The following is a 27149-nucleotide window of genomic DNA, read 5'->3' on the forward strand; positions in this document are numbered from 1 at the left end:
CTAAGTAAGTGACAGGTGCTGCTTCTTTCTCTTCTCCTTCTCCTTCCTGTCATCATGATAATTCTCTCAGTGACTGCAGCAAAATTGAGCAGCTCCGTGACCACAGTTCAGCCGAGGGTCCAGATTGAGATTCATGGCCGGCCCAGGGTTGTGCACCCACCCTGGAGATGAGGCTAGGGTGAGGTGGACCCGTGTTAAGCACATGATGAGGAAGGGGTGTTTTCCCAAAGGAACATCAGGATCTTGTTAGCAGAAGAAGTGGGAAAGGACAGTGGGCAGGCAAAAACAACAGCTGTCCACCACCGGGCCATTTTGTGTCAGGAATGGTAAAACTGACGAATAGCGCAATTGTTAAAAATTGCTTTCACGTGCATCCTCACAGTACCCCATGAGGTAAGCAATATTATCCTCCTCCTGCACATGAGAGAAGCTCGGTGGAGACCCATGAGGCGACTGCCCCAGTTAACACAGCAAGCGCAGGGCCCAGCTGATATTCCACGCTGTGTGCACTGCGGCAAGGTGGTAAGAGCGTAGATCTCTTTTGGAGGCCGGGGGCCTTAGGCCGGGGGCCCTTAGGCAAGTTCCTTAACCATTCCGAGGGTCACTTTATTCATCTGTAAAATGGGCGTTATCAGTCGTTCCTCCCCAGGTATCTGAGGACTCAGTGAGGTTGAGGAGATAAGCACGTGAAGCCCAGCCCCACTTGGGACACCGCTGGCTCTCATACAGGCCCCTTTCCCTCTTCTCCCACGGGCCCTGCTGCCAGTTCTGAGCTAGACAGGAGGACCTCGTCCTCCTGGGACCACAGGGCTGGGCAGATGAATAGGAAGGCAGGGACAGCGACTGCCAGATCAGTGGAAGGCTCAGTTTCCTCGCCTGACAAGCCAAGATAGTGTGATACTCACCTCCCCCAGCTAAGTGTAGTTAATGATGCCTGGATTTCGTTAGAGGCCACTGAAGAGATTACGCCCCCCACAATGTAATTCAGAACAAAAACTGAAATAAATGTAAAGAGGTTCAACAAAGTTCTGAATTTCTTTTCCCACGATGACTACTTTGAAGCCCCCTCCCCTTTTTTTAAAATATAGAAACCCAAACTCTTTCAAAACATATTCTTTGGGCTGCTTCTGCTTTGTTGATGCCCTGGGAGATGGCTTGGCACCTGAGAGATGGAACGGCAGAGTGGTCAAGGGCAGGGGTCTGGGTCGGACTGCCTGGGTTTGCATCCTGGCTCTACCATTTAATAGCTGTGTGGCCTTTGGCAAATTACATAACCTTTCTGTGCCTCAGTTTCCTCATCTGCGGAATGGAAGTAAATATATAGTACCAGCTCATGGGGTTGTTGAGAGAATTAAAGAATAATACATGTGAAGTACTTAGAACCACGCCTGGAAGTGCTGTTTCAGTGTATGCTGTTATTATTCAAGCTCCACCACTGGGTCCTGTCCACCTCATGTCCCATCAGCTGGGGTAGCTGGGGAGGCAGGGCTGGTATAGTTGACACCTGCAGGCACCCATCTCCATGTGGCCTGTGTTAGACATTTTTAACCTCTTTCTGATTCCAGAATTAATGCATGCTGATTGCAGAGAAATTAGAAAATACAGCAAAGTACAAAAATAGTCATTATCCTACCACCTAGGTAATCATTATTACTTGTTTTTATGCTTCCTTCTAGTTTTTTTCTATGCAACTACATATATTTCAGAATTAGGATCATACTAACCGATAATTAAAAATACCTACCTTCCATTATTCTTTTTTAGTTTTTTATTTATTGAGGTATAACTTACATACAATAAAGTGGACAATCCTAAGTGCACAGTTTTACAAATTTTTATATATGAATACACCTGTGTTAGCACTACCCACATCAAAAGAGGACATTCCTAGCATCCCATGAGGCATCTTTATGCCACCTCCCAGTTAACACACCTCTCCACGGGTAACCACTATCTTGACTCTAACAGCATAGATTCGTTTTGCCAGTGTTTGAACTTCATATGAATGGAATCACAGAGTAAGTACTTTTTGTATCTTTTTTAAAACATATCTGTGAGATTTGTCCATGTTTTTAAGTGTATTAGTAGTTCACATTTTATCACTGTGGTGTAGACCTTCAATTATTCTTTTATTAGAAAAATTAAATTGCAAAACAATTTGAGTTCATTGTCGTTATTTAAAAAATTCCAAGTTGGTGCATTAAGTAAAAATTCCCCTTCAAATTTACCCTCATCTCATTCCCCTCCCTATAAGTAACCAGTTATTAATTGGATGTTCATCTTTCTAGACTTTTTCTATTTATACAGTTCTGTTCATTGTTTCAGGTGGGAGTGCATTGGGCTGCAAATAACAGAGAACCCAACTAATAATGGCCTCAACCAAGGGTCAGGAAGCTTTTTCTGTAGAGGGCCAGATAATACATATTTTAGGCTTTGTGGTCCACATTGCCTCTGTCACAACTACTCAGCTCTGTCACTGTAGCATGAAAGCAGCCATAATCAACACGTAAATGAATGAGTGTGGCTGTGTTTCAATAAAACTTTATTTATAAAAATAGGCAGTAGGCCGGATTTGGCCTCTGGGCTGTAATTTGCTGACCCTTCGTTTAACAATAGGGGTTTGTTTGGCTCACATGGCAAGAAATCTGGAAATAGCCTCATAAGAAAAACCTAGTAATTTACACTCCTATCGAAAATATTTGAGGATGCCTGATTGCCTAAAACCTTGCCAATAGTGGATATTAACAGCTGTTTGTATTTTTGCCAGGACTCTTTGTCTTTATTCCTGTGTTTTGAATAAATGCCTTTGCTTGATCTTCCAGCTCACCAATTTTCTCTATATCTGTATCTGTTCTGCTCTTTAGTATCTTTTGATTTTTCTATTTTGATGATTAAATTGTTTATTTGTGATTTCTAATTAATTCTTTCCCATAAGAGGCTGTTCTTGTTTGATGGAGTCAATGTCCTCTCCTATCCCTCTGAGAATATTAAATATATTTTATTTATTTATTTTTCTTTTTGTTTTTTGCTGAGGAAGATCAGCCCTGAGCTAACATCCGTGCCCATCTTCCTCCACTTTATATGGGACGCCGCCACAGCATGGCCTGACAAGCAGTGCGTCAGTGCATGCCCAGGATCCGAACTAGTGAGCCCCTGGCTGCCGCAGCAGAGTGTGCGCACTTAACCGCTTGCGCCACCGGGCCGGCCCTTAAATATATTTTAAATGTCTCTGCATGCATTGTTATCTCTGTTTCTCTGGTTGTTAGTTCTTCTGTTTGTTGAGTTGGCCCCTCTCTTTCATGATGGTAGTTTTCCTGGAGTGTTTGCTGATTTGTGAGTATGTGCTCTTCTCTGTACTGTGATCTCCTGTTTTCTCCTCTGAGGATGCTGTTTCTTTTTACTCTAGTTTGCTGCCAGTGATTGTGGGCGGATGGACAGAACTTGCTGCCAGAAGTGTGGTGCTAATAGTTTCTTTTCTGAACACAGGATCTTCCTTTTCCTTCTGGATATGTCCTGCCTTTCTGTCCCAGGGACCTACAGTCACAGCTCCTGCCATCTGGGTGGCTCCAAGGGTCACCTCCTGGTATCCCCACAGGAGTTCTCAATCAGTCTCTTTGACCTTTGCCCTTGGGCCCTCGCCTCTCCCTGGAGAATGTGTTGCCTCTAGGTTTGGAACAGCCGAGGACCACCTTCACCTTTCACAGCAGTCCTTCCTAGCTTCTTATTTGGCCTGTGTTTCTTTTCATTCATTCAATTCTGTCTGCTGTCCATTTCTCAGGGATTTCTCAACATTTTTAACCTGCCCATGGCACCCCGCCTTATTTCCCTGTGCTGTTATAGATTTTACATGGTGTCATTTCTGTGGACTTGTGTAGGAGAGGCTGATGTGTGTACTTGCTCTTGGTCTTCCCAACTAGATCCAGTCTCAGGGTGACTTCTTGTTAGAGTTCACCTTCTTGTTCACCTTCATCTGACTAGATCATCTTTCTCTAAAAATCCACTATCTCAGAACCAAACTGAATATTCCAACTATGAACTAGTCAATGTAGAATATAGGGATGGAGTGTACTTTCTAATAAGAACCGGCTCAAATAACTCTGCTCTCAACTGCATTGGTCAAGTCCCTTCACTTCTCTAAGCCTTCACTTCCTCACCTGTCCAATGGGAATAATAATTATAAGACCTATCTCATAGCTTAACGAGAGTGTCAATTGAAATAGTGTGTCAAGTGTTTAACATGGGGCCTGGCACACAGTAGGTACTAAAACACGTTAGTTCCCTTCTTCTCTCTCGTTCTGACAAAATTTCTAACACATTCATTGTGTGTGCTGTGGTGGTGGTAGTTTTTGGCAGCCACACCACACTGTTAGCTCATACTGAGCACATTAGCTAACAGCCCTGTCTTTGTCTCATGAACTTTTCTCAAGCCAGACTTTCCTCCCAGTGCCTCTCCTTGCAGAGGACCTTTACCTTGACTGTGATGCATTTTATCAAGCTATTCTTGATCCATCCGTAGCCTGTAGAAATTGATCTGAACCCAGATTTCGTCATCCAGTTTATTCTGTGTGCCTCCCGTGTGAATGTCATCCGCAGACTTAATAAACAGCTTTCAACAGCCAAATCCAGCCATTGATAAAATTATGACCTGGGATAGGACCGAGGACAGAACCTCATGGCGTGCTACCCTTAGATGACTGGGCAATAGGATTAATTTGTCTAGTTCCTGTAATAGTATGTCCTTGTAGCTTGATTATAGTAATAATATTAGCAACCATGTACTGGGTGTTGTTTACCATGGGCCAGGCACTAAGGTAAGCGTTTTTCATATATTACTTTTATTTCTTATAACAAGTCTGCAAGATAAATACTTTGTTACTTAGGACTTAGTTAAAAAAATAAACTCAATCTAACTTTAGCAGAAGGGAGACTATGTTACTTCGTTACAAGGATCTAAAGAGTGGGTACTTCACAGAAGCCAAGGGCAAGGATGCATCTGGTTGTCAAGATGTCAAGAATAGTGTCAAGGATGGTGAACCGGTGCCCTCTAGGGTCCCAGAAAATCCCCTCTCTCTGGCTCGTATCTTTATGTCTGTGGGCATCTGTGTCATTCTTCTCACTTGGTGCAAACTAGCTTTCTCTGTTTCTCAGTTCACTTGGCAGAAAATAGTCCCACCAGCAACTCCTGAGTTGACTTTCCCCTTTTCAAGAGAGCAGCCAGATCTTCCTTGAACCTTTTAGTCCAAATTCCCCAGGATTATTGGCCCTGCTTATGTCAGGTGCCTGCTCCTGGGCCAGCCACCTGTGGCCAGTGGTGGAGTCACACTGTTTGGGCATGGCCTCCAGGAGTCTCATTTCTGTAACCCTGTGGCCATGGGGCAGGGCAATGTCCAGAGTCCAGCAGCATGTTTTATAAGTGAAAGGGAGACCCAAAGTCACACAGCTAGTAAGTAGAGGACCCAGGACTTGATCCAGATTTTGTCTGATGCTGCAGCTCATGTTGTAAATGCTCTGCTCCTTGGGCTGGGCCACATTGTCCCAGGGTGGTTCAGTGGTAGTGTCAGTGAGGGCTGGCCAGTGTCTTAGGCCCGGGAGCTCAAAGACCCACCTTGTGCCATCACCATGACCAGGGCTCTGAGATCCTCGGTTGGTTGATTTGCTTGTTTCTTTGGTGACTCAGCAGATGCCTCAGCCCTGGCCACCACAGAACCCACAACTTCGTGGAGGGACCTGATACGTAAGAGCATAAACACAGACTTTGGGGTCCAGTAGAGCTAGGTTCCAATTCCAGCCCTGTCGTCTTTTCACGGGCGACTTTCTGTGCCTCAGTTTCCATACCATAAAATGGAGATAATAATAACAACCACTTTACTGTTGTTGTGATGATTCAATGAGATAAAACACGTAAACCACATGTGGCCAGCATAGAGAAATTGATTCTATAAATGGTAGCAGTTTATTAACTCTGGAACAGTGGGAAAAGTACAGGAGTCCAGAGGAGAAAGCCTTTTACTCGCCCACAGGGAGTGGGAGGTGAATCAGCCAGGGTCTCAAGGAGGAAATAACATTGAAGCATGAGTAATGGAGGAGAGGACTGGAGTAAGGGCAAGGCAGAGAACAGGCTCAGACACCTGAGTACACAGGAGTTTGGGGGACCAGTGTGTAGTTCATTGCGATAGAAGCAAAGAATAAGGATTGGGAGCAAATGGGGGTTGCTGAGGCTGGTAATGCAGACTGGGGCCTGCTGGGGAAAGCTTTGTTTGCTCATTCATGCACGCACTTAGCAAATATTTAGCAAGCACCTGCTGTGTGCCAGGCACCACCCTGGGCCTATAGATTCCACCGTGAACAGAACAAATCCACACACATCCACGCCCTCGTGGAGCTTATGTCCTAATGGTTAGAGGCTGACACAAAGCAGATAGATAAGATATAAAGGGTGTCAGAGAAAAAAATAAAGCAAGGAAGGGGGTAGGAGTGCGGGGAGGGTTGTTGTATTCAGTAGAGTCCTCAGGAAGGCCTCCCTGGAAGGAGCAGCTGCTGAAGGAAGTGAGAGGGAAGAAAGCACTTCCGCAGAGGGACAGCAAGGACAGGAGTCCTGAGGGTAGAGCCCTTGTGGCTGGATCAGGGGGAATGCGGGGCAGTGAGGTAGGTGGTGAGGACCGGGGGATGATGGCCAGGTTGTGTAGGGCCTTGTGACCATTTGTAAGGACTTGGGCTTTTGTCTGAGGGAGGCGGGAGCCACAGGAGCATTTTGAGCGGAAGAGGGCAGGACATGCTCTCCAGCTGTGTGCGGAGAATAAACTGTGGGGCAAGGGCAGAAGTGGGAGACCAGTCGGGGCTATGGCAGAGTCCCTGTGATGATGGTGGCTCGGATCGGGGGGCAGCAGTGGAGGTGCAGGGAAGGCACCGGATTCTGAGCATCGTGAAGGGAGAGCCAACTGGATTTGTCTTGGGATTGGATACAGGCCAGAGAGAAAGAGAGGAATCAAGAAGCACTTTAAGTTTTGGTCTAAGCAACCAGAAAGAGAGATTGGTCATCTCCTGAGATGAGAAAGAGAGTGGGAGCAGGTTTTAGGGAGAAGATCAGGAATTAAGCTTAAAACCTGTCAAGACCTCTGGGAATCTGGTATTCAAGGGGAAAGCCACGTCAAGCTGTGTCTGTCTGGAATGTGGAACCATTGATTTTTTTTCTTTTTTGAGAAGGGTTGTAGGGTGGGTGGAGGTTATTAGTCATATAAGCAATACATGAAAACAGCTTCCTTGAGAAAATTGTTTTTTAGCCTTCTAGATAAGGCTAAAATCCCTTTTGCCAATTCCCACCCCTCCCTAATCCCCAGTCTTCCCCTCCTTGAGTAACTGTTGTCACGAGCTTGGCATGCCTCCTTCCAGACCTTCTTCTGCATTTATATACCAGAGTGTATCCATAAAATATATGTGGTGTCTTTTTGTGTACGTATTTTAACGTAAATGATGTCATAATGAATATGTTCTGCAGCGTGCTTTTGTAACTTGTAACTTGCCTATCCTCCGTGAACTCTGTGTCTTGGAGATCCATCCTTGGTGTTATAAATAAATCTAGTTCTCTATTAAAAAAACGTGTTACAATATGGTATGGACTTTGCAAGTTATTTAGCTGTTTTCCAGCTGGAGGGCGTTAGCGTTTTGTACATTCCCCCTCAGGCACCTGTGTGAGTCTTTCCGGTAGATTCCAAGGAGTGAAATGGCTGGGTGTGAGTAGATTGAAGCTATGCGGGGTTTTGTTTTGTCTTGTTTTAGTGTTACTGCCACATTGCTCCCCAAAATGTCTCTGTCACCTTACTTACCAGCTGTTGCAGGTTTTTAATGAGGGAAGCTCGGAGGTCTGTGTCTTGAGAGCAAAACACAGTGGTGGGCTGTGGGTTGGAAGAGACCATGGAATTTGCGGGCTGCTGTTCTGCTCTTAAGAATTCACCTTCAGAGAGGACACAGGTTTCTTTAGGGGCTGCAAGAGACTCTCCCAGTCCCTTCCTTTCCTCTTGAAAATAGAGCAGCACAAATGAATGCTGTCTCTTCTGCAGCCTGCATGCCTGGCTTCTTCCCTGTCAGCCGCTTCTATTCCTAGACCTCCTCACCATCCTGAAGTCATCCCCTTTTGACAAACACCAGTTGAGACATTATGAAAACGCTATTTTTATTAGAGCAGACCAACTCGTCTGTCACCAGGCCCTTATTCTGCCACCAGCTTGATAACATTCTTTTCTTGCCACCCGCGACAGCACGTTCAAGGGTTGGTGCACAACCGAGATTGTGATTGTCACCAGCCCAGCGCCTGTTCTGAAGGTGTGATAGCAGCCCCTCTCTGGAGGCAGACAAATCCTACTCCCAGCTGCTCTCCCCAGAAACACTCTAGCTCAGCCACTTCCTACATGGGCAAAAGGAAGTTGCAGCCTCAAAAAAGTTATGTCATCTCTTCTTTGCATGAATTTCAAGTTGGCTTTAACTTTATGGTATAAGATGCCTTCAAGATTAACTCAGGGAGCTGGGTCTGGGATCAACTATGAGTTCAGATTTTGTATCATCATAGTTAAAAACTTGTAAATGTTTCTAATCAGCATCATCTTAGTTGCTAACATTTATCAAGCGTGTATTATACACCAGGTAGTATTCTAAGCATTTTTTGTTTATATGGTGGATGCTTTTAATCATCACCCCAATTTTTTTACATTTTTTAATTAAATATAATTCAGGTAACAAATTTTTTAAAGTGTACAATTCAGCGCTGTTAGTATATTCACAACACTCTGAACCATCACCACTATCTAATTCCAAAACATATCACCCCAAATAGAAACCCTGTACCTGTTAGCAGTAACTCCCAATTCCTCCCTTCCCCCATTCCCTGGCAACCACTACTCTACTGTCCATCTTTGTGGACTTGCCTCTTCTGGACATTTCCTATAATTGGAGTCGTACAATACCTAGCCTTTGTGTCTGGCTTCTTTCACTTAGCATAATGTTTCCAAGGGTCACCCCTGTTGTGACATGTGTCAGTGCTTCATTCCTTCCTATGACCAAACAACATTCCATTATATGGACATGCCACACCCTGCTTATCCATTCATCTGTTGATGGACAGTTGTGTTGCTTCCACTTTTTGGCTATTATGAACAGTGCCGCTAGGACATCATCCCAGTTTGACAGCTGAGGACACTCAGGCACGAGTGCCATTTCCCACTCACACAAGTGGAGTTCTTACCCAGGCGTCTGGCTCCACAGCCGAGCCCTGACCAGCCTATTCTGCTGCTCAGCTGTCGAATCAAGACACAGGAATTGAGAGCGTGTGTCACATACCTCCATGGCAACCATATTTCAGAATTAAAAATTGGGCCCTGTGGTTCGAGGAGTTCCTTGTACTTTTGGGACTTGAGTCTGTCCTGTTTGAATTCAGGACCATTGTGGAAAGTCATGGCTGAGTCAGGATTGTACATTCAGTTCAAAATGCATTTATCAGTAGTCTTTAGTGTAACAATACTCAGCCCTGCCCTGGGAGCTCATGGTCTGGGAGGAAAGACGTGCTGTCTTAGGACCCCAGGAAGCAGACTCTGGGATGCAGATGTGCGTGCAGGAGTTTGTGGGGAAAGCTCTCAGGAACAGCACCTGTGAGGGGTAAGGGGGGCAGAGGGAGGAGATGAACTGCGATGCAGGTCTCAGTGATCTCCCGGGAGCTCTGGGCATGGGTGGCCCTTCAGTGATGTTCCAGTTGAGGCAAGGAGCCTGAGTCTTTGTACCCTTGGCATCAACCAGTATCAGAGAGCGGGCATAACCTGGGGCAAGCACAGGCTTCTTCCTGGGAAGGGACACAGCTGTGAGCGGCCAGCCATCAGTGCTCCCAGCTGGGGTGTGAGTGAGTGAGTGATCCAGGCCCGTAGCACAGCATCCGTTACACGCGCCTCGGCCCCTGTCCGTGGATGCTTGGGTAAGTGCTCCAACAGAGAGCAGTCTGGGGGAATGCTTCAGGGACACGTCTGAGGGATGGGGGTGAGCAGAGAGGAAGGGGCATCATACCTGTGCCATGAAGCCTTGAACCCCAAACCTGTACATCCAGGAACTGCTCCTCTTGGGTGCCTCAAAGACTCCTCAGCCCAACTGCCCCAAACCAAACTCAGCCCAGCTCCTCCTCCAGGCTTCATCTCTGCAAGGATCGCGCCGCCGTCCCTCTAGTCACACAGGCTCTGCGGAGCCATCCCCAGTCCCTCCTTTTCCCAGCCCATCCCTAAGTCATACACCATGGCCTTGAGAATATCTCCTCCCTGCCTCTTCCGTGTCGCTGACACCTCTGGTCTGAACACCCGCAGCACCTGCCCCCCAGCACCCACTCCTAGCCACCTCCAACCTCGTATTCCAACGTCCGCTTCCTACCCCAGTAACCCACTGTGGCTTCCCCTTGGTCCGGAAGGGCGAAACTCCCTGCTGTGGCTTTGGTGGTCTGGACTGCTCAGTCCCCTGTCATCCTCTGCTCCCCTTGCCCCCCGGCTCCAGCCCCTCTGCCATTCCCTGTCCCTCCTACTCTCTGCTCACTCTCGCCGTGTGGCCTTCCCATGTGCATCCACTTTGCTTAGAGCACACTCCCCTCTCCGCCCCTAAATTCACTTGTTCGTCTCTCAGATTTTGGTTTTTTTGTTACCTTTCATGAAGCTTCGCCTGACCTCCCTGCCGAAGCCACGCTTCCCTTTGGAAGCCGCTCAAGGCGCCACACACCCACCTCCAGAGCACTTGAAATGATTGACGACGTACATTTGGTGGTGGGGTTATTTGTGAAAATTGGCCCCTGTCACTAGACTGTCAGCTCCATAAGGCAAGGGAGCTTGTCCTGGTGTGGAATAGGAGGTGCTCCGTGAACCCGAGAGAAGGCAGGAAGGAAGGGAGAGGGGAAGAGGGAGGGAGGAAAGGATCTGAGTCCCGCATGCTCAGGGAGGGGAGGAGGTGAGAGGGAACTAGCATGAACTGTCTCCTTTATCGTCCTAGATCTATGTGACCTCGTATGGCAAAAATCTTGACTGTAGAGTGTGAGAGAACATCAAATTTGGGACCCCTGAACCCCCTGCACGGCCGTAGACTTGAGCGTGAGGTTTCACTCCCTACCTAGGGTTTCCCCGCCTCTCAGCACCTGTCACTGGCACAAACAGGCTTTGCTCCTCATTGGGCTTAAAGCAGGCCTGGAATGTTGGAAGCCAGGTCCCTCTGGCTGTCCCCTGGGATCAACCAACGTGCTCTGACGACTCTCCATCCCAGCCCCAAGACAGGCTCCTGGGGTCTCCTTGCATTGTGTTTTTGTGCACACTGTTCCCTGCCTGGATGCCCTTCCTGTCCCTCCCCTGCCGACCCCACTCCACCCGGTGAGCTGCTTTATGGTTCAGCACCATGACCTCTCCCCTGTAGAGCCTGCCCAACCCCCGAGCGATGCCAGGCACCTGTCCTCTCTACCCACCGCTCCTGGCACTGGTGCTTCCCCCGATGGCATCTACCTCCTGGCACTGGAGCAACTGTCTTTCAGTGGCCGCCTCACTGAGTTCCTCGAGGACAAGGATCTTGACTTCCTGCCTTCCTTTCCTCCTTTTCCTCCTTATTCCTTCCTTTCCACAAATGATTTGTAAGCTTCTCGTGTGTGCCAGGCTCTGGTCTGGGCCTGGGAGATACAAACAGTGAATGAGTGGGCACTGGCCCTGCCCTCATGGGTCTGGCATCCCAATGGGGGAACCACAAGGAAGAAAGAGAGAGTTTCCGAGAGGAGAAGTGCTGCCACTCTGTGGAGGCCCAGGAAGCCTGGGGTCATCGGGAGAGGCCTCTGGAAGGGCTGCACATGCCCGCAAGCAAGGAGGAAATCTTCTAGGCAGGGGAAACAGCAAGTGCCCCGGCCCTGAGGAGGAAGGGGCCTGGCTTCTCTGAGAAAGAGCTAGTACGGCTAAGTGGCTATTGGGCTGAGGGATTGGGGGAAGGTGGGAATGAGGTCAGGGAGGGTAGTGGAGCCAAATTACATTCATCTCTCTCTGTCTTTAGCCCTTAACTCAGTGCCCAACCCAGAGGAGAAGCTCAAGGAATATTTGTTGAACAAATAGGAAGAGGCCCCTGCCTGTTCTCCCCTCTTCAGGGGTCTGGAGCAGCCCCTGGGGGGTGAGCGTCTGTTCAGGCAGCCCTGCTGGACAGGTTCGGTCCAGGTGACAGATGTGCTCTGTGGGAGCTTCCTTCCCTTAGAAGGAAAAGTTTGGGGAAGCAGAGATTAGTGGAGGGAAAAGTCCACCTCTCCCCCTCTCTCCTCCTGTCAGGCCAAGTGGCTGGTCCTGCAGGGTTGGGAGGCTCTGACAGGGAACAGTCACCCTCAATCAGTCTAGCACCCGCCTGGGAGTGCGGAATTGGCTGTGCCTCTTTTCCTCCTTAATAGTCAGAGGCTATTTAAGCTGCAGACCGTGCTTCCAGGGGGCCTTGCCGGCCTCAGTCCTCTCCAAGCTCTCCTCAGGGAGAAGGGCAGCGAGGTGAGGAGGGTGGGGGCAGCCTTAGCCCATCTTGACTCACTTAAAACCTAGGGGAAATGATGTCAGCTCTGCTCAAAACCATCCCTCAGCTTCCTGGCCGCCTCAGAGGAAGACCCGAGTCCTTCCCGTGGCCTCTGGCCCCTGTCCCACCGTTTCACCTGCTTCCCCGCCTTGCTCTCTCTGCTCCGGCCACACCGGCCTCTGTGCTCTCCTCAGACATGCCAGGCACGCTCCCACCTCCCAGCCTTTGCACTGCCCTTCCTGCCACCTGGAAACCTCCTTGGTCCAGATTCCCGATGGGTTCTCCTTCACTTCCTTCAGTCCCCGCTTGAATGTCATCTCACAGTCCTTCTCTGCCCCCTCTGAAATAGCCTCCCCCCCAACACTCCCTCTGCCTTCTCTGCCTTCTAGTCTCTGTGGCACTTAGCACCACCTAACAGACTTCCTATCCTGATTTTTTATCGCCTGTCTTCTCTCACTAGGATGTGAGCTCTTTGATAGCAGAGACTTTGATGTGCTCCCTGTGTGTCTCCAGAGGAGGTGTTCAATAAATATCGAGTGAACGAATGAATTTGTAACACGAGGTCAGCACCACCCACTTCGCAGTGTTGTGCGGACAGGAAGTTCCAGCACCGAGTTGCCCAGTGTGTGGTTTGCATACTTCTGTGGCACTGTAGGTGGCACGTAAACATTTACTGTTTCAGTAGGTGTGTATTTATGTTTGCAACTACCTTCTATTTATGGCAGGTGATAATGATTTTCCGTTTATGGTATTAATATAAAGTTTCCTTTTTAAAGTAAACTCATTCAAGATTAAAAAAAGAGAAAATCTATATTTGCCAGCCTAAAAGATATAATACACATCGCAATCTTACAAGAAAACTTCTCTGAGAATAAAAGGAAATGCTAATTATTTTCTATCAGATGTCTATTAAAATGTTTTTTTAGATAGCTGTGTAAGAAAAACATTTTCATAAAGATACAGCAATTGTGTCCCAGAGTCCAGGAGGAAATCTTAGATTTTGGATCTGCATCAATATTCTACAGACCCTGAAACTAAGTATAAAATCTCAAGGTATGTATTGATAGCAGTAAATAAAGGTACATAGCAGGGTTGGGTAGTAATAAATGTAAATCTGAGATATTTGAAAAGTAACGCAAACTCTCCCTTTGATTATCCATCTAATGTGTGCATAGCATGTGATGTTGTTAGCACGCCTACCCCAGGGCGTGAGAGACTCACATTTTTGCTGCATTGTTTGTTTTGCGTTGCTTCGTTCCACCTCTAGGGGGTAGTATTAACCATTGCTTTAGGCCTTTGTTGCTTGGCTTCTGTTTGCACTGTGGGGGCTCTGAATGCAGAGTATTTGTTGTTCCTGGTTTGAGGATGGGTGTACATCTGATAAGTCAGCAAATGCGGTAAAAGGCAATCTCAGAACTATACTTTTTCATTCAACTAATATGCACAGGACTTACTACTCAGCACTGGGACACAAAGGCAGAATCACTGGGAGAACAGAGCAGTTGGCACTTGGTGTGGGTTTTGAAGGGAGAGTAGGAGTCTTGTACTATACGATACATTTGGATAGTCTCTTAATGTGGGTTTAGGGCCATCATTGAGAACATTCATTAAGGTATCGTTTTAAACTTCACCTAGGGCCGGCCCCGTGGCTTAGCGGTTAAGTGCACGCGCTCCACTGCAGGCGGCCCAGTTCGGATCCTGGGCGCGCACTGACGCACCGCTTCTCTAGCCATGCTGAGGCCACGTCCCACATACAGCAGCTGGAAGGATGTGCAACTATGACATACAACTATCTACTGGGGCTTTGGGGGGAAAAATAAATAAATAAATAATTGTTAAAAAAAAAACTTCAACTAAATGCTTCTCTGAGCCCTAGGACATGGCACAGTCCTCGGATTCAGACACCCTTAAGTATTAGCTCTACCACTGTACCACCCAGAACTCACTGAGGCGTGGATCTCACACACATACACACACACACAATTCAAGCTGGTTTGAGTAAAGAAAGGAATGTATTAGCTCTTGTGACTCAAATGTCCAGGATAGTGCTGGCTTCAGGCATGGCTGGATATGAGGGTTAAACAGGGTTAAGAGGATGTAATTTCTGTCTCTTCTGTCTCTCCCTGTCCTCAATTCTGCTGCCTCTGTGTTGGCTTCACACTGGGCAGATCTCTCCATGGAGCATACAATGATGCTCACATTGGTGAACCTAATCAATTGATAAGAAAGGACTTCTTTCTTTGCGGTGGCCCTAGCAGCTCGGCTCACATCAGCTCGTAGTTCCAGGGGAAGAGGGATAGGAACTTTCTCAGCAGCTTCCACCAACCCCCGGGTTGAGTCTGCTACCCTGGCTTGGGGTCCATGCCTGACCCTGAACCAGTCACATGGTCAGGGAGCGAATACCCCGATTGGCCAGGCCTGGGTCATTGCCCCCCTTGCAGTGTGGGAGTGTTATTTCCACCCACACCACACGGACTGAGAGTGGAGGAGGGGTGGTTTACCAAAGGAAAATCAGGTGATGTCACCAGGAGAAAATGAACAGATGCCAAGCCGACAGAAACAACAAATGTGGCCTTCAGGCAATTTGCTTCAGCTTTCAAAGCCTCAGTTTCCTCCTCTGTAAAATGGGGATCATGATCCTAGAGCATAGAATTATTGCAGGAAGTAAAGCAGCACCCACAGAGAACATAATCAATGGCAGTTGAGGTGGCCTGAAGAGCTGGGCCCCAGTGACCTGGAGCATTTCACTCGTCACGCATACGTTGTCCTTCATTTAAGATGTGGAGCTTGGGGGGAGGTAACTTAGGTGTGTGCAGGTGCTCTGTGAACTCTGCAGTGCCCCCAACACGGTGTTTTCCCAGTCTCATTATTAAACTCTTTAAAGGTCCTATTCTTCTCTGCTGGGCCCTGACACCTACAAGGTTAGATGCCCAACGTTCTCAAGCCCTGGAAACCATCACTGTGGCTCTCAGCTGCTCGTTAATGCAGGCCTGGCCCTGGCACTCTAAATCAGCCCTGTTTAGGAGAATTCCAATATTCTGGCCTCAGAGGAATACGTGATCCCTGAAATATAGACTCTGTCGAGCTCCTTTAAGCATAACTGGTTCTTGGCGTTTCCTTCCCATTCCATTTTTTCCCCCAGAGAGAATTAATAATATGGCCATTGATAAAATTCACCATCTCTGGGGCCAGCATTAGGATAAAGATGATAAGGACAACAGAAATAGTGATGTGACTTTGCTTTCATGTCACATCCAAATTCCGTAGACCCTTTGCCGTGCTTAACTTGCACCTCCTCGGGACCTGTCACTTGGCATCCGTCACTCTAGGCAAACCCAGCATCTGCTCAGTCTGTGAACGTCTCAAGCTTTCTCAGGCCCCCCAACCTTTGCCCACGCTGATCCTGCTGCCTGGAATGCCCTTCTCTTTTCTTGTGGCCTAGCAAAGCTTTCGGCTTTCAAATCCCAACCCAAATGTCTCTTTATTTATTCATTCACTCAGCTAGTATTTAGTGAGGGCCCACCGTGTGCCAGGCGCGTCCTGGAGGCTAGGAATACACAGGTGATCAAAACAGACACAGTCCCTGCCTTCATGGAATTTCCATTCCAGTGCAGGGGACAGCCCAATAAATAAGAGGCGTAATGAATAAGGTGAAGTAGGTATTATGTTAGTGGGGGATTGGGAGTGGGGGTGTGTGTGCACAGCTTGCAATTTTAGGTAGGGTGGCCGGGGAGGACGTCACTGAGAAGGTTAGATCTGAAGCAAGCCTTGAAGGAGGTGAGGAATCTGGACATTTACCAGGAGAAGAGAACTCTGGGCAGAAAGGAATGGTGGGTCACAGGCCCTGAGGTGCGAGCGTGCTGGGTGTGGAGGGTATTGGAGTGAGGATGACAAGTGAGGGGCGGGGGTCAGAGACAGTGAGTGGAGGCCCAGTGTGCAGGGCCTGGTGACCCCTGAGGGTTTTGTCCTTTTCCCTGACTGCGACAGGAGCCCAATCAACATGATTCGACTTACCTTTCATCCGGACCTCTGGCTGCAGTGGGGAGAACAGATTGCAGGGGTGAGGGCAGGAGCAGGAGCCAGTGAGGGGCCTGGACCAGGGTGGTAGGGGGAGGAGGGGAGAAGTGGTCAGATTCTGGATACACAGGCGTTTTCACGTGGAGCTGATGGATTGGATGTGGAGTGGGAGAGGGGCGAGGCTTCGAAGACCATCCCAAGGATTGGGACCTGGCCTTGCCTGTGGAGGCCTTCCCAGGTCCCTCATTCAGATCCTTGGCATCGCATTTTATATCATTTGTCTCCTTTTTTTAGTCTCAGATGCCTTTGGTAATCTGATGAAAGTTATGGACTCTCTTCTCAGAAAAATACCCTTGTGCATTCAATGGAATGGGTATTTCCAGAACCCCCTGCAGGCTATCCCCCTTGTCAGGGATGCCACCCAGTGTGTGTTTCCTTGACTGGATGCACAACAGCTGGGGGCGCCACTAACACCACATACAACATGAACGGGGCCAGAGTCATGCAGAGTGGCCCCTGACTGGCAGTTGAGTAGAGCCTACAGACAACTTGGTATCCGAGTATACACTGGGTCAGAGCTTTTGTTCAGCCCTCACGGTAGGGCTGAAGCCCTCAATGTAGCAGCCACACAGTGAGCACTTGATAAATGTTTGCTGAAAAACAATGATAATAAACTTGGCGCTTGACACAGGATCTCACACCTTTGTGGGTGCCTTCAGTATTAATGCCTCTATTTTATAGACAGGCAAATAACGCCTCAGCAAAGTGAAGTGTGCTAGGCACAGAGAGGCAGTGCCTCGGGTCTGACCAGGGCTGTGGCGAGGGTTAACTGGGTTAGTTCTTAGTTAACTTGAGCAGTTATCATCAGAGAGCTGGATGGCGGTGAAGCTGAGACCGGAGCCCAGGACTTCAGGCTCGCCATGTGGTGTTCCCCCTGCTGCCCGATGGTTCTGCCCTCCAGGAATTGATAATCCAGCTGGGGAATCAAGAAGAAAGAAAAAGATCCTAAATTTCCACTTTTCTCCTTTAATCCTTAGAGCAGCCCTGTGAGGTAGACCTTATTAATATTCCCTTGGGGCCGGCCCGGTGGCGCAAACGGTTAAGTGCGCGCACTCGCTGCGGCGGCCCGGGATTCGTGGGTTCGGATCCCGGCGCGCACCGACGCGCTGCTTGGCAAGCCATGCTGTGGCGGCGTCCCATATAAAGTGGAGGAAGATGGGCACGGATGTTAGCCCAGGGCCAGTCTTCCTCAGCAAAAAAAGAGGAGGATTCGCAGATGTTAGCAAAGGGCTGATCTCCTCACGAAAAAAAAAAAATTCCCTTTTTACAGATGAGGAAACTGAGGCTCAGAGAAGGTAAGGAGCAGAGTTCAGGGCTCACCCCCAAGTCTCCAAATCCCCAGATAATTGGTGAGCAATATATCTAGTTAAATGCTAACAACTTAGCACTTAATTATATACTATTTCACACTGTATTGTGTATAATTTAATACTAATTGCAGGGTTTCAGAATGAGCTGAAGTGAGCCGTGGGGGCGGTGAGAATGGCAAGGGAAGGCTTCATGGAGACTTTGGGAACTGAGCTGGGCCTTGCAGAGGATTTGGAGGCTGGAGGGGGATGGAGTGGATTTCAGGTAAAGGGAATAGAATGATCAAGGCATCAGGGTAGGAGTGAGCATGGTGGGGGTGGGGAGGGGCTGGGCTAGTGCTAGTGTTTAAATAACGGAGTGCTATGAATGCAAACGTAAGGTTCTTTGAGAACTTTGTAAGTGCCAGGTCCTGTGCTAAGTCCCCTCCACTGTTATTGTATCCAATCCACATCTAACCCGGGAGGGAAAGGAGAATGCGACCAGACAGTGCTGTGGTCACCTCTCTTCTACAGATAAGGAAACTGATGGCAGTGTTGCGACCTGGAGCCAGGCCTGGACTCCGGCGCTCATGTTCTTCCCAGCTGGAGTTCAGGGACCATCTGATTAGAGGTGGGCGTGGTGTGAGTAGTGCAGAATAAAGTGGGCGGGTTTAGGGCCTTGCTACTCAAGGAGTGGCCCACAGGCACTGCCTGGGAGCTTGTTAGAAATGCAGATTTGGGGCCCTCCCCAGTCCTACTGAGTCAGAACCTGCATTTCAACACAATGCCCAGGTGATTTGTGTGCACATTAGCATTTGAGAGGCACCGGGCTGGCGAGAAGTTTGGCTGGATATATGCCTGTGCTCTTCAAGTGTTTCTGATGACATCTCTCCCCTGGCAGAGGAGAATAAATGCGTTCCTGGAGGAATTTGAGGTGAAAGCCCAGGGCAGCCCACCACAAGCTGAGATCTCTTTGAAGTCTCATATTTCATCTAAAAATGTCATTGAGTGTTTCATTCCATACCATAATATATCAGTGGTCATTTTAATACTTCAAAATGGTTATGTAAATTGCCACGGAGCAGGATCCGTGTTCCCGGAAGATGCATGGGATGGGTTTCCTTGTATCTTAAATGGGGTAATAATAACCACTTCAAGGGCTGCTGTGAAGATCAAAGGAGGATCATGTATATGGAAATGCTGTGTAAACTGCATGATACACGTTCTGTTATTCTGGAAGGAACTGAGAATCCTCCCCAGACCCAGTGCCCTGCAACCCGCTCCTGAGAGCTGAGGTTGCACATGCCTTTCTCGTGCTCAGGGTGAGGCAGGGCTCCATTCCGGGGGGGACAGTTCCCTCTCTGGGTGTCTCAGGAAGCCGGGGAAATAAGAGAATAAGGACAGATATTGCTAGTTTGTTTAAATTTCTTATAATTTCATAATATCACCCTTTCTCATTATTCCCCACTTCCTGATTGGCCAGATTAGCTAGTGGGAAAACCCCAGTAAAACTTGCAGGTTTCAGAGATATTAGGATAGGAAAGAAGATGGGAGTACTGCATTCTGTCCCCAAGTGGGCCTAGAAAGAGGGGAACCTGGGAAGAAAAGTGGGGGTGACAGGGAAAGAGGTAAGCAGATGGCAACAACTTGGAGTCCTACCGGAAGAAGGAAGAGGAAGGAGGCGTGGGCTGTCAGCCTTGGAGTAGGAATGACTGTCTATGTTCCCCATCAGGGGGGCCGTTTCCTTGTGATGGGAAGTAAAGACAGAGGGAGAGAGACCCAGAGAGGTGAGATGGACAGAGACAATGATCATCCACATCTGAAGCCAAAGGAGGAAGGGTAGCCAGAGAAGGCACAGGCAGACAGCTGCGAGGGAAGGGAGGCTCACTCAGAACTGCAGAAGCTGATGGAGGAGAATTTGGGGAGGGATGGGGGGTCAGCAGCTCCGCATGGCCCGGAGCAATTGAAAAGAATGAAGACAGGAAGAGCTATTATATTTGGTTAAGGAGGTTCTGAGTCACCCTTGGGCAGGGTGCTGGTAGGATAATGGAGTTAAAGCCAGATTTGAGAAGTTAAGAAGAGAATGATGGAGGGGCTGGCCTGGTGGCGCAAGCAGTTAAGTGCGCAAGCTCCGCTACGGCAGCCTCTGGTTTGCCGGTTCGGATTCCGGGCGCGCACCAACGCACTGCTTGTGGAGCCATGCTGTGGCGGCATACCATATAAAGTAGAGGAAGATGGGCACGGATGTTAGCTCAAGGCCAGTCTTCCTCAGAAAAAAAAAAAAAAGAGGATTGACATCGGATGTTAGCTCAGGGCTGATCTTCCTCACAAAAAAAAAAAAGAAGAGAATGATGGGGATTCTTTTTTTTTTCTCTTTTCTCCATGATGATCATTAGGATTTTCACACAAATTGCATTTCTATTACAAATGTCTTACTCGCCATTTAAAACTTAATCCCTGTAATTTGTGACTAGAACCAGGTTGATACTGTCTCTTTAATCCTTTCCTTGGCAAAAAGTTAAGAAACATAGAAAATTACAAAGCATTGTTTATAGTATGATCCTATTTTTGTTTAAAGGAATGTGTTTGTGTGTTTATTTATAAATATGTATATATGTATATTATAAACAAAGAAAAATATTTAAAGGAATATATATCAAATTATAATGGGGGTTTTACTGGCATATACATATGTCATTTTAAATATATGTAGTTTATTATACATTAATTATCCCTCCATAAAGCTGTAAACAATTTTAATAGAGGTTATCTCTAATGGTTAGATTATGGTATATGACTTATAATTCTTTTGGCTGCAAGTGATAGAAATTCAGCTGAAACCTCTAAAGCAGTAGCTAAATCGTCCAGATACTCCTTCAGGCATGAGTGGATCCAGGGGCTCAAATGATGTCGTTAGGAGTCCCTCTCCATCTCTCGGATCTGCTGTCTTCCTTATTGCCCTCATTCTCAGGCAGTTCCGGGCCTGCATCTCAGCAGCTTAGCACCCCAGTGGAAAGAGAACAGCTTTTTCCCAGAGTATCAGCAAGGTCCCAGGGCTGACTTCAAGGGCCCGGCACGGGTCACGGCTGTCCCTGGACCAGTGAATCTTTGTGGCTGGTGAAGCGCTCTGATGATTGGCAAGGCCAAGGCCGAGGTCATGTGACCCAAGCGGAGAACAAAGGATCTTTCAAGGGCATCTGAGGAAGCTGGGGAACTGAAAGGAGGAGCTGAATGGTTCCCCAAAGGAAATCCAGAGCCCTGTTGCTGGAAGAGGAGGTGCAAAGCTGCAAATGTCTGCTCTAAAGGGGCCTTCAGTCTCTGGGTGGTATATTTTTGAAAGGACTGAATTGTTTATAAAAAGCATGCATTTCTCTTGCAATGGCAAGAGAAAAATGAGATCCCTCTTAAACAACTGATTTGAGTTGCATCTGGTTATCATAGTTGAGATAACTAAATAATGAGTGTGGGGAAAACAGGAAGCCCAAATCTGGTTAAAGCCCTTGATTTTATAGGGTGTGGGAGGAACGAATAGCGGTGCGACTGGGGAACGACCTTCTCCTTTTCGTAGATTGTTAGTTGTGTATGATTAAGACCCACTGGGCCGTCAGACAATCTCTGGGGCTCTGGGTCGCCAGAGTGATGGGCCTGGGGAGCCGGGCCTTCGTCAAAATCAGCCTCTGCCTCTCGGCCTCCTGCGCGCTGTGTGCCGTGCCCCGGCCTCAGTAAGTGCTTCCCTGCATTCCGATATCACACTGCTCTGTTTCTTCATTTCAGGCTTACACTAAGGACATGGTGACAGACTTTGATGAGAAACATGATGAGTATTTAATATTGCTTCAGCAGAGGAACCGGTAAGATGAAGCCGCTTGACAGCAGCCCTTAATATTAGCCAAATAAAAATCCTATTTAGATTTATTAACAGCATGCAGACTCTGTTTCACATAGGAATGGGAGGCAGTCTCCCTCCACTCGGAGGCTTGGATATTATCTGCAATCCCAGCTGCTATTTCTCCATTCACTGATTTAATTGCACCTTTTGATTGAGCTGTAGCAAACCGTTCGACGTGTAAATGCCGCCTCTTGCCTCCCTGTGTCTGTTCTGGGAGAAGGTGGGTTTGTCATGAAAAGCTAGAATTTGGCAGGGCCTGTGCATGAGTCACCTGGATAGCCCGGTCTGTGATCTTCCAGGCTATGCCGGTCCCTTGAAATCGGAGCCTGTCATCATGCCTCGTTACGTAAAGGTGGAGTCGTTTTACATTTGTGTTTGAAGTTGGTCGATATGTCATTTAAAGTTTAGTACCGATTTTGACTCTGGAGTGCTGGTTCTTGAAAAAGCCTGCAGTAGATGCAGTGTTTAGTGACCAAGGTCAAAGCAACACGGTCTGGTTTGAAAGAGGCGTCATCTCCTCAGCGCCTTTGCAGGGCTGCGGAAGGTCATTTTCAGCTCACTGTGGTTTGCCTGCAGGCCCGGAACCTTGCAGGAAGCTGGGTGTGCAAACTCAAATGCTAGGAGGGCCCAGACAGTGAGTGAAGCTGGCTCAGTGGGGCCAATGGGCACCTGCAATCCTCATGTCCAAGCTGCTCAACTCAGGCCAGTTGTCGTTTGTGGGAACACGGGCCCAGGCGTCCGTGTCCTCCTAGGTTGCCGGAGAAACTAGAAATCTGGATTTGTGTTGTGAAATCTCCTGAGTTTTAAAATGTTGGTAATTAATTCAAATTAAGGCACAAAACAAATGGAAGAACGCTGCAGGCCCCTAAAACAGACCTGCAGGAGGGGGAAGGAGGGGGGCACTAATTTGGGCTTTTATGTTATGGGAATGAGCTTATAGTCTTGCAGGCAAGAGAGTCTGGAGGTTGTTATCCTGCCTGTGGATTCAGCCCTTGTCTGACTGGCAGGACTCCAGGTGGTTGTCGACTGGGGCCCTGGTGGCACGTTGCGTGGGGCAAGTTTTTATGATGCGGGATTGTCCTCCGTGTTGTAGGAGTTTAGCATCCCTGCCTCCTGGCCCCTTTACTGAATTCCACTAAGACCCCTGGTATCTATGACAACACCACTCACCCGCATTCCAGATGTGCCCTAGTGAGGTGGTTCCACCCCAGTGAAGAACCTCTGAGTAGACTAACTCTCCAGGACCAGCCAGAAATGCTGGGTGGTGTCCTCTGTGCCCAGCTGCTCTGCGCTCATCTCTCTCCATCCCAGGGGCGACCTCAAACTAGCATAGTGGAAGGCCTATGCTGATTAGACCAACGTGGGTTTTTATCATCATTAATGCCACAGAGAAGGGTTGTTTTCATTCAGTTTCTGGCAGGCTGGATGGTGCCACCAAACAGCTGGGTGATCGTTTAATCATATACAAGTGACTTGTCTGGGAGGAGAATGTCAGAGTTCCTTGTGAGCAAATTGCTTCTCATTAATCAAGGGATCAATAAATGTGTGATCAAAGAGGTACAGCAGATAGCGTATATGAGAATATCCAGAGACAAGGTTGCAGCACAGAGGCAATTAAAACATATATCAAAACTGAGTTGCCATAAAATTTGGGAGACGTGTTCTCACCGAGAGGGAGCTGGCTTGATGACAGATGTGAGAAGGTAGAGCTAGAAAGAAACACCTCCAAATGGAGACATATGAAGAGTGGGAGTGCTCCTGAGCTATCATCAGGTCGAGCCTTAAAGGCACATTTTCTGGCATGCCAGCCATGTGCCAGGCGCCTCACACCCATTGATTCATTTTATCCACACACGACCCAATGAGGCGACCGTTACTGCACCCACTTTACACATAGGGAAGTGGAGACCCAGAGCAGTGGGCAATTTTCCCAAGGTCACACAGCCAGGACGTGGTGGAGCTGGGCTGTCCTTTCTTTTTTATGTTTTGTCTGACATTGTCCTACGTGATCAAGAGGAGAGAAACCTGCCAGGGTTGCCAGTGGCTCTAAGTTCACGAAGGAGGGATTTGTGGGAATGAACTGCAGTTTACCTGGAGATCTAGTTATATGACCGGGTAGAAAACCAGCCCTGAACTGTGCACTGGGCAGGAGAAAGGAGGGAGATGAAAACCAGGCTGCTTATCTGAGTTGCCTTATAACCCGAGAAGGGGGTGTTCAATCCCTGGGGCGAGTTCTTAGGGGAGATCTGCCCGGAACACAGCTGCCCACAAGATGCTGGGTGAAGTTATTCTTTTATTCATTAGCAGGATTTCACTGAGTGCCTTCTCAGTGCCTAGCGTTACCACTAGTGTGAAGGAGAACATTGGGATGAGGAAAGCACAAGCTGTATTAGTTAGTGCTCCTTTGGTTGTAAGGGGCAGAAACCCAAGGTAAATGGATTTTAAGCAACAAGGAAACTTATTGGCTCATGAAATTAAGAAATCTAGGATGATACTCTGGCTTCAGGCATAGCTGGATCCTGGTGCTCACATTATGTCACTGAAATCAGTCATTCTTCATCTCCAAGCTGTTTTCCCATGTTGGATTCATCTCAGGCAGGGACTTCCCTCACAGTGGCCATGGCGGCCACTGGAAACCCCACATTTACATCCTACCTCAAAGGGAAGACTGCACTTCTTTCCTAATAGTTCTAGCAAAAGCACTGAGGAGGGCTCCCAGCGGCCTGGCTGGGCCCCATTCCTGTCCCTGAGCCTGTCGCCCCCTGTGCCCGGGGAGGGGGCATGGTCTGACTGGCCGCTCCTCGGCCACCCCATGAAGCTGTGTTTGGAAGATGGGGGAGAGTTGCTGGGCAGGCAAAAAGAACAGGGGTCCACCACACAGCCCTTGCCCCTGAGGAGCTCTCCGACAGTGGCAGGTGAGCACAGGCCACCTATGACTATGCCAGAAGCAGCAGAGAGTGATCCTGTGCTCCAGGGGAGGACCTGGAAAGGGCAGGGGGAGGCTCTGGCGATGTAGCAGCCCTGGTTCACCCCTGTACAAACCCTCCCAGAGGATGCTTGGTGATTCCGGTCACTCAGCTTCATGAATGATGTAATCATGGCCGACAGGACTCATGAAAGAGCGACCAGAGTGGTCAAAGGGCTGAGATATGAGGATCGACTGAACAGATTAGGGCCCTGCGTCTGAAGAGCTGTCGGCCAAGAGTGGCTGTAATACACCCCTCCAGATTGTGGAGGGTGGACCAGATCCAAGAATCCAACAATGGTATTATTTGTTTTTTGAAAAAGGTCATTTGAGGGAAACTTAAAGAAAAAGGTGCCCATAAGAGAGGTGAATCCACTGCCCTAAGAGGAGATTCAGGCAGACAGAAGGAAGGGGAGAACCAGCATGCAGTGGGGGCCTCGTCTGGGCCGGCCTCTGAGCTGGAGCTTCAACCTGGTACCCCATTCCGTCCTCATGACAACCCATGGAGATGTGGGCGTTCCTGGTCTCGTTTTGCAGAAGAGGAAATAGGCTCCGAGAGGTTTAGGGACTTGCACAAGGTCGTGCAAGCAGGGGAAATGGCAGAGCCTCCAGGATGGAGCTGCGTACTCCATACTATGTCACCTCCACTCGCACGGATGGGGGGTGGTGACATCCTAGAGGACAAATGCCAGATCCCCTGGGCCACCCAGGTTCCCGGAGGAATGGCAGGCTTTTTGCACCACTGCCCTCCGCCTCTCCATCCTTCGAGGCTGGACGCAAATGCCACCACCTCCTCTGAGCGCTCCTTGCTGAGAGCCTTGTGGTGTGATACCTGGGGAGGAGATGAGAAACAACAGACTGGAGCGGCTGGGAGGCAGGCTCCCGGAATTTAAATCCTGGCTGCTTCCTTGGCTCTCTGACCTTGGGCAAGTTCATCTACAGAACAAGCCAACGGGAGGACCTAAATCTCAGGGCCACTGAAGGGTTAAGTGAGACAGACACTTGAAGGTCCATAGTAAGCCCACCACCCAAGTCCGCTTTCTTCTTCCTCATCGTCATCATTTTAATGTTAAACGTGCCTTCTCCCTGAGCTGACGTCCAGATAACCTTGAATGCCTGACACTTAGAGAGCCCTTCAGTTGACCTTGGGGTGGCTGAGGTCCAGAGGAGCCGTGTGCCTAGCCCACAGTCACACAGCACCCACAGCACTCACACACCGAGACAGTTCAGCCGTAAACCCAGTCACTGTTAGGCCCATGAGAACGCGGCTGAGTCCTCCCACCACCTGAGTCCCTGCTTGTGCCCCCACCACCCGGCCCTCAAGTGTGTCATGTCCCTCATCACACTTCCTGATGACGCCCTGTGCTCCAACTCACAGTGCCCCCACTTCCTCTTCTGTGCGAAAGAGCTCTCTGTACAAGTGACCACAAAGGCCAATACGGGATAAAACAGAAATGATGCCTGCGATGTGCATTAGACACATGATAGCTGCATTAGGATGCACATCCGTGTCTTCTCTCCCCTGCTAGACCTTGAGTTCCTTGGGGCCACTTGTTCCAGAAGTAGGTATGAAGAGCATTCCTCACTGTTCCTCGCACTCAGCATGGATCCCATGCCCAGGGGCTCCGATTCCGGTGGGGAGGGACGGAGAGTAAACAGAGAACAGATACTAGACTGTAGTGTGAGGCAGTGAGACACGTGCTGTGAAACAGACGAAACGAGAGAACAGAGTGTGACAGGGCAGCAGGTGTGCAGGGCTCCGTTTTCAACAGGGCAGGGACTCAATCTGATTTTTCTGAATCCCCTACACCTAGGGCAGCTTTTTATGCAAAGTAGGCTATCAATTAAAAAAAAAACCCACTTTGATGCCACGTGAATTTACTGATGTGCTCAGCTGCAGTAGGGAAGTTCCTTTAGCGATTCCTTTCACAGTCTGAATAATTATCTCCTCATTTATCAATTTCATAAATCCACATTTTCATAAATCATGCTGCTTAAAGAGCGGCACACGTGGAGTGCCGGCCCCGGATGCTGGTAAGGGGATGCCTCCGTAAGGTAGCATCAGGAGATAGGACGGTCTCCGGAGGGAGGCTGAGGCCAGCAGTCTCTGCCTGGGTGGTCAGATTTTCCACTCCTCCACCTACCGCCTGTCTCGGGGCCCCCTGGGGTCTGGGCTCCCTGCTGTCTCCCCGGAGACTGCCGGGCCTGCTTCGCTTTCTGATTGTTTTCTCCAGCGAGTGCAGCTATTGCCATGTTTGGAAATCGTCTCTTAGTTACTTGTGTTTTCCTTCTGTTTTGTGCTGTGGCCCAACAATCAGGCATCTCCCAGGCTTCTGAGGCTGGCAAGAGATAAGCAGTCTGTAATAAATGTTCCTGCCACGATTGTTGAAAAGATGGATGT

At 48.6% G+C, this 27149-nt stretch overlaps 1 protein-coding gene across 7 annotated transcripts in view; it reads left to right on the plus strand.

The window, feature by feature from the left end:
• KATNIP (katanin interacting protein) overlaps positions 1 to 27149 on the plus strand; it is a 191521-nt gene that overhangs the window by 29482 nt on the left and 134890 nt on the right. For 5 of the 7 annotated variants that reach the window (XM_014794589.2, XM_087417181.1, XM_087417184.1 and 2 more), the window contains exon 3: positions 21669 to 21745. The exons of 1 other annotated variant lie outside the window; for it this stretch is intronic. In XM_014794589.2, coding sequence (XP_014650075.1) covers positions 21669 to 21745 — 77 coding nt within the window. Of the gene's footprint in view, positions 1 to 21293; positions 21617 to 21668; positions 21746 to 27149 lie in introns of those variants that run through there. One more of the 7 variants, XM_087417180.1, reaches the window with a different exon arrangement.

This window comes from Ceratotherium simum, chromosome 26 (genome assembly GCF_057802395.1).
Source record: "Ceratotherium simum simum isolate JZ-2026a chromosome 26, ASM5780239v1, whole genome shotgun sequence".
Classification (NCBI taxonomy): Eukaryota; Metazoa; Chordata; class Mammalia; order Perissodactyla; family Rhinocerotidae; genus Ceratotherium; species Ceratotherium simum.